General features: G+C 41.7%; 1 protein-coding gene across 2 annotated transcripts in view; it reads left to right on the plus strand.

Moving 5' to 3' along the window:
- The window catches only part of Mhcl (Myosin heavy chain-like), a 246,631-nt gene that overhangs the window by 173,954 nt on the left and 65,177 nt on the right, over positions 1 to 7,500 (plus strand). For both annotated transcript variants that reach the window (XM_086550591.1, XM_086550629.1), the window contains one exon: positions 1,003 to 1,146. In XM_086550591.1, the coding sequence (XP_086406717.1) occupies positions 1,003 to 1,146 (144 nt within the window). The remainder of the gene's footprint in view (positions 1 to 1,002; positions 1,147 to 7,500) is intronic.

Here is a 7,500-nt window from a genome sequence, read left to right on the forward strand (position 1 = left end):
CAAAGACCAAGTCATCCTGTATATATATTCTATTGTATATCTAATATATATCTTGATTATCTCATATACAGATTTTTGTTATTTTTTTATTAACTCCATTTGTTTTTATGATGGAGATAAAGCTGCTTTTAATCACTTGTGGAGTAGAGATAAAGGTGTTTTTTATCACTTGTGGAGTAGTGATTGTTTCTGATAAGACAACACCGGACAGGCTTCAGTAATCAGAAAGGATCAGTATGTCACTTGAACTGTGATTATGTAGACTTTTAAGAATTTAAATGTATATTCTCTTATGAATTAGATGTGATGTGTGAGTGAAATTGCATTTAAACTTATATTTTGATGGTGGTGTGCCTCCCCTGTATTCCGTTGAAAATCAGGAATAGAAGATATGGCTTGGCCAGGTGTTGTTTCAAATCTTGCTAAAAAGCAAGTGGGATTGTGTTGTCTTCTCTTGGTGTGTCTCAAGATTGGTTTTGTGGTCATGATCAATGCAAGTGCTTTAGCTTTTATCATCCTGTTTTATAAGAGATGTGCTTTGCATTACACTGATGGAGAGGAAGTAAGTGGACTAATGACATTTTGTGAGATAGAAATGGTTGCTTTTTCATTTTAAGATTGCTAGGAATGATCTGTTTTGTAATTTTTTTTCCCTCTTCTATGCCCATTTTGCTTTAATGCTTCTTGTTATTAATTTTTGTTATATATTCAAAATTATAGTAATTTTTACTTCTGTCTGTTGGCAATTATAATAGATTATAGTACTTTGGATCATGTTCTGCAAGAAATTTAATTTTAAAAATGTTATTTTATTGATCTATATTTTTTGAGAAGATATACTTAAAGAAGAGGGCTATGCTCACTGGAATAATTTCTGCATGTGAGTTTTGAGACTTTCAAGTTGCATATACTTTTTTGCAAGTATCACAGAAGAAAAAAATTGCACTATAAAAATTATTGCAAAACAACTATTTCTAAGATTTGTTTATTGCTTTGTTCCAGGTGCAAGAGACAGCAATTCGCTGTATTCAGAAGAATGTGCGCAAATTCATGGGAGTCAGAGACTGGCCATGGTGGAGGCTGCTCGTACGCGTTACCCCACTCCTCAATGTACACCGGACAGAGGAAGAACTCAGAGCAACCAAGGTAGGTTCGAGTGAGATTGCTCCGTATTTTGTAGATGCTTAAGAATTATGCAGTTTTTGATGTGTGACTAGAGGGCTGAGAAAATATATTTTATGACTCAGATAATAAGAAAAGGCATGGAAGTTTACTTCTTGTTGTCTAGACTTACAATTGTGTTTATTTATTTATTTTGGGGTCCTTTCTTTCATCCAGAATGGAGGATTTGATAAATGAAATACAGACTTTTGTAGAGATGGTTAAGTGCATTATTTTGTATAAGAGAACTAGCTTGCAAGATTTGAAAATAATTGAAAAGGCAAACAGTAGTGAAAGGTTTAATTTGTCTTTCTTTCGAGATAGAGAAGATGTTATTGATATGTTTTCTCTTCTAGTTCAGGTTATGAAGTTTTTAAAATAGATTCAAAAGTGATTTTGACATCTGGTCAAATATTTGATTAGAGGAAGCCAGAAAATTCATGTGAGAGCATCTAGCCAATATTTCTGTACATTGTTGAATGAATGCATGATTAAGAATTACCTAAAACATATGAAAAGTCTAGTAATGAAAAAGTTGGATTCAGAAGAATGCTTCAATACAATGCATAATGAATAAAGTACACTTTGAAAATACAAAATGATTCTTGATAGAATGTTGCTAAAGGAAGGGAGGTGAATATTGGAAGATGTACATTTTATTAGATAGGAGTGTAACGGAAAAATATGTAAGAATGATAGTAATTTCATTGATAAAGAAGATAAACACTCAGAATTGGCAATTGGTATGTGCTTGCTTGCCTACTGATATCCAAACATCTAGTCCATTTATGATGAAGGAATTTTAGTAGCATAAAGACCAGGGTATTTCATGGTGTAGTAGTGAATGAAAAAAAAAATAGATAAAAAAGATTTAGATGTTTTTAGGGATAAGAAGTCTGTTTTTGAAATTGATTTTCTGTGCCTGGGATTGTATGAGGATAGGAATATACAGTTACTCATAGGAAAAGTCTCTCATATTAAGATGATTTTGGGAAAGTCGGTCTGATGAACAGAGAGTAATTTAGGCATGAAGGTCTATATATAAGTGATTTAAAGGTTATTCTCCACCATATTATAGATTGATATATTTCTAAGATAGGGGAAAATATGTGAGAAGTTCGATAAACATTATAAATATTAACAAGCAAAAATTAAGGATCTCATTTTGAAAGTACAGACGGTAAGTAAAAATGCACCATGACCTATGACCTGGTAGTATCCTTGATAAACTCATGTAAGTTTGAGGACACTGTAAAATGAAAAAAGTCTTTATTAATATGGCCAGTTTGTGGAACGTTAGAATTTTGTCTTTTCATCTTTAAATTTGTTGAGATCATGCAAGTGATACAGATGGATTCTTTGTTGACATGATGGGATTTCCGAAAAGCACTGGCAACACTAGTACGTACCCTGTAGAGTATTATTTGCTTACCCCCGTGACTGAATGGCTGACTATGCCTACATATACATATACACATACGTATATATATACATATACATATACACATACGTATATATATACATATACATATACACATACGTATATATATACATATACATATACACATACGTATATATATACATATACATATACACATACGTATATATATACATATACATATACACATACGTATATATATACATATACATATACACATGAGTTTATTGGTCTGCTTATTTCCAGCCCGGAAAAGGATCAAAGTTGAAACATCTTAAGTTAGGACTGTCCGTTGATGCTTTCCTGACATGCAACCTTGTGCGTCATTTAGGAGGCAACTTGTGATGATTTTTGCACACATGACCTGTGAGTTCAAGTTCATAGATAATGGGATTGAACTGGACTTTCAGTGGGATATTAAACTGTGCATTTGGAATGTTAATGATAGGCATGTAATTTAATTCAGGAAAAACATCCAGAAGTTTAAAAAGGTAGAGAAATAGATGCAGGACATGTGTGAGATAAAAAAAAATATATATATAGCACATAAATCTAGTTTTATTTGTTATCTGTGCATAGTTTTGAAAATTTAATTGTGATGTCTGCCACTTGGACTAGATCTTTGATTTCAGACCCAACTTTGTGCTAACATGTATTCAGTAGTCCAGTTAGATTAAATCAATATTTTTTAAAACTATTTTCAAGATTGCAAAGATACCTCATAAAATCAGAGATAATTTTATTTTTGAATCATTGATTGCTCAAGGAAAAGAATAGCATATGGAAAGTGCACCTTATAGGTAGTGGATTTGTTATCATATAAACAAATAAGAGAGGATTGTAATTTTAGATTAAAATTTATGGTACTGCCTTTAAATGATCTGACTGGCTCCAGTTAGCTCCAGTTTATTTAAGAACATTTAAGAACTCTTAGCCATAGAAAATAGGATAATAAGAAACTTTTCTATTTCGAATGGACCAAACTTGATCTCTGAACACTATGTTGCATCCCAGAGTTATTTCAGTGTTCGAGATTCTGTTCCTTGGTTTAGATATTGATAATTTTGGTATTAAAATTGGAATTTGATGGTGAGATAGATACTTGCTGTCAGATCAAGTAGTTGTTACACTAGGCCCATAAGTGAAAGCAATTCATGTCTGAAGTCCTGTCATTGTTCCCTAAACCTATGTTGGTTTGTGGTTGGGAGAGTGACCTTGCATTACTCCAGTGAGTTTCTTATGCAGATGTGGATGTGCTCTTGTATATGTATTAAGTGTTTGTGTGTGTGTGTGTGTTGTATGTGTGTGTGTATATGTGTGTGTGTGGTTATACGGTGTGTATATATGTACGTGTGTGCGTGCGCGTGCGCGTGCGCGTGAATGTGTGTGTATGCGTTTTTGTGGGTGAGTGATAGTTTTTAATTTTATAATACAGCTTTTATATTGCTAAATGATCATATATTCACAAACCCCAAGCTGTATCATAACAAGTTTACCAGCGTACTTGAGGTGATAGTAACCATCTCAAACTGCCAGATCTTCCCCGTAATTAACACCCACGTAAACAGAAGCTCATTACGGGGGCGTACCTCAGGGTGTAACTATATACATTGCAGCCTCTTGGTGTAAACTCGCTCCCTCTACGGTAAAGCTCCCCCGGCCTTTCCAAGTTTTAATGAAGGGAATATAAAGAGTAAGTTAGGATTATATCGTAAGAGTTGATTACGATCTCAGTGGATACGATTTTGTGTAGGTTTTAAGGTAAATATTTGGTTGTTTTATTTACATTTAACTGCTGCTGCTGGGGGTGTGGCGGTAGAGTTTTAAGTAAGAAACGGGGTCAGCAATAACGGCGATAGTTGCTGGTGCTGTAGAACTGACCTACGTGCGGCGGCATCGTGCTTTGCAACAATATTACCTTGCATACTCACACCGTTCGCCCTTCGTTGTCCCCCCCTTTTGCCCATTATTGCCAGCGTCGCTCGCTCCCCCCAGTTCGATCCGAGACGCAGCAGCGCCAAGACGGCTTTCTCGTGCTCCTGCTGACGCTGTCTTGGCCAAGGTCGAGTCGGAACTGCCCAGGTTCATTCCGCTTCTAGAACCTGTAGTCTCTCCCCCTCCCCCCCCCTCCCCCAGGTTCAGTAGCGTTGGGGAGGCATTTTGGTAGTATGTGTGAGTCTTATCTTATACTGTCCTCGATCGCCAGTTTGTTTATTTATTTTAAGGATTATTTGTCGATTAAGTAGTAAATAATGTGATAAAAAGATTGGACGTCTTGTAAAATTCACGTCGGTCAAACTTATGAAAAGCAGTGACGTATCCGCTCCCGCACCCCCTCTTCCTCCTCCCCTCTCCCCTCTCCCCTATCCCTACTCCCACATCCCCTCTCCCCTCTCCCTCTCCCCTATCCCTACTCCCACTTCCCCTCTCCCTCTCCCTCTCCCTCTCCCTCTCCCTCTCCCTCCATAGTGCCTCCTCCCCACTCCCCTCCCCCTCTCCCCTCTCCCCTCTCCCCTCTCCCCTCTCCCCTCTCCCCTCTCCCTCCATAGTGCCTCCTCCCCTCCCCCCTCTCCCCTCGCCCTCCATAGTGCCTCCTCCCCACTCCCCTCTCCCCTCTCCCCTCCCCCTCTCCCCTCGCCCTCCATAGTGCCTCCTCCCCACTCCCCTCCCCCCTCCCCCTCTCCCCTCCCCCCTCTCCCCTCTCCTCTCTCCCTCCATAGTGCCTCCCCCCCACTCCCCTTTCTCTCCCACCGGACCGCTTGCTCGCCCGTCACGCTCTCACGCAGATAAACTTCACCTGACAGGTCTTCTCGTCATTGTTCGCGGGCCTGTTGTGTCCTGGCAAGCAGTCTGCAGCCGGACTCTGAATTGTGTGCTTGCATTGCATGAAGCTCGCGGCGTGTGCGGGCTCTAGTGGCGGGGGGTTGCGGTAGCCATGTGCTTGGACTACTATGTCATGGAAGATGTGTATGTAAGTGGTCGGGAGAAAGGAAACAAAGCGGAGGAATGTCAACATGGTACACTGGGTCATGCAGCGATTGTGAATAACGTAGGTCGGAAGAGAGACTTACTTTGCATGTATTTTTTTTCATTTTCATTATTTCGGTGATTTAGAGTGTCTAGTTCAATTCCTAACACGATGAATGTTAAGCCCTAAAGCCGGTGCTTGGCAGGTAAACCTGATCCTGTAGCTAGCAAGTGTCAATCAACTTTCCCTGCATTATGACGGAGCACGCTAGTACTTCTTGTTTTGTTTGTTTGGCCTATCCTCCAGGCGACGGAGGTTCTTTTGTGATTATAACAGCGAAAAAAATTATGAGTGAGAGACACATTACAAGATGTACAATACTTTATCTTCTGTTTAAACATTTGCTATAATGTGCTATTAAAAGACCACTTCGGATTGTTGCTCGTCAGTCAGCCAGTGTCTGCGCGGTATCCCAGCTGCTCTACCATGCCGTAGTATCAGCCCCTCGAGTGAGTTTGGCCCCCTCGGTTGTTGTGCTCGAGTGTTGAGATGAACATGAGTCACTTCGATATTTATGGTGATGGTTATGATGATCGGAAAATCACGTTACGATTATATTATTCCAAACATAGAGATCTATGGGTGTAGGTACAAACTGATACTTGTGTTTTCGAAGGTCAGCTATTGCTTGGTTGATATGAATGTTGATAGAGGTGTCAAGGTGGCATATGACGTGCGGACGAGGGGGATGCTAAAGCCGAGGCGGAGATAAGACGAGTGTGTGGAGCTGAGCTGAGGTGCTTCCTCGATGGGCGTAGTCTCTTGGTGAGCGTGCAGCATGCGGTTTGCAGAGAGACCTCAGCCGCAGAGTGTGTGGTTGGAGGGGGTGGGGGGGGGGCAGATCTGCGAAAGATCGGGATGTTGCGAATGGCGTGGGAGGAAAGGGGCGGCTGGGATAAGGAAGGAGGGCGAAGACGAGCGTGGCCCAGTGTTGTGTTACGGGCGGCTGGTGTGTGTTGGTCGCGCAGGGGCCTTGCCCGCCGCGTCTTGCGCTTACGTCACTTTTTTTTTTTTTCTTCTTTTTTGAGGGCGGATCTGATTATGAGGGCGGGAGGGAGATGAAAAGAGGTAGGAGATTTAATATACGATAAGGAGGGGCCCTGTTTTTCCTCTCTCCCCTTCCTTCCGAGCTCTGCACGATGGCGCGCCCCCTTGTTTCCCCGGGGGGCAGCAGACGCCCGCACACCTGGGCACACGCGGGCTAGTAAGGTAGAGGGCAGTGCAGACCTCGGGCGTGCGGTTATGCGGGCTGGTGGAAGCTCCTCTTTTGCGAGGTGGTTGCGAACTTACGAACTTACAAACAAGGTCGCGGGTGCAACTTAGAAAGTGGCCTCGGCTGGTGATGCTTTGCATAAGTGGATAATCATTTGTTTATACGACTTTCCCGCTTGGAAATCGAAATGAAACCGCCCCCCGAACTTAGAAAGATGAACGACTGATCGATGAAAAAAATGGCCATGATTTATGTCTCAGATTTATGTGTCTCGATACAGACATCGTCCAGAAGCTAGACGATGCGTGACTCAGCGTGAGTCAGCCTCCGTTCAGAACACACACGCCCCTCGAAGCGGGGGTATGCGAAGGGGCACGGGAGTGGCGGAAGACCCAGTGCCAACCGACGAGGATAAGGATAACGCACCTGCTGTTGCCGTCCTGTGCGTCACGTCATCGATGCAGATTCCGGATTGCATCTCGCGTCCTGCCCCGTTCACTCGCTCTGCCGCTTTCCGCTGTCGCTCGGATTGCATTGCTTGAAGTGACCGCCGAGTGCCGTCTGTTGTGCTTGCGTATTGATTTCCTTCGCCTGTGCTTACCGGTTGATCCAATTTGCTGCCGCGGAAGCTGTTCAAACGCCAAGTGCATGTTGTTGCAT

This window comes from Penaeus japonicus, unplaced genomic scaffold (genome assembly GCF_977035675.1).
Source record: "Penaeus japonicus unplaced genomic scaffold, GWHDUDI00000001_assembly GWHDUDI00000001, whole genome shotgun sequence".
Classification (NCBI taxonomy): Eukaryota; Metazoa; Arthropoda; class Malacostraca; order Decapoda; family Penaeidae; genus Penaeus; species Penaeus japonicus.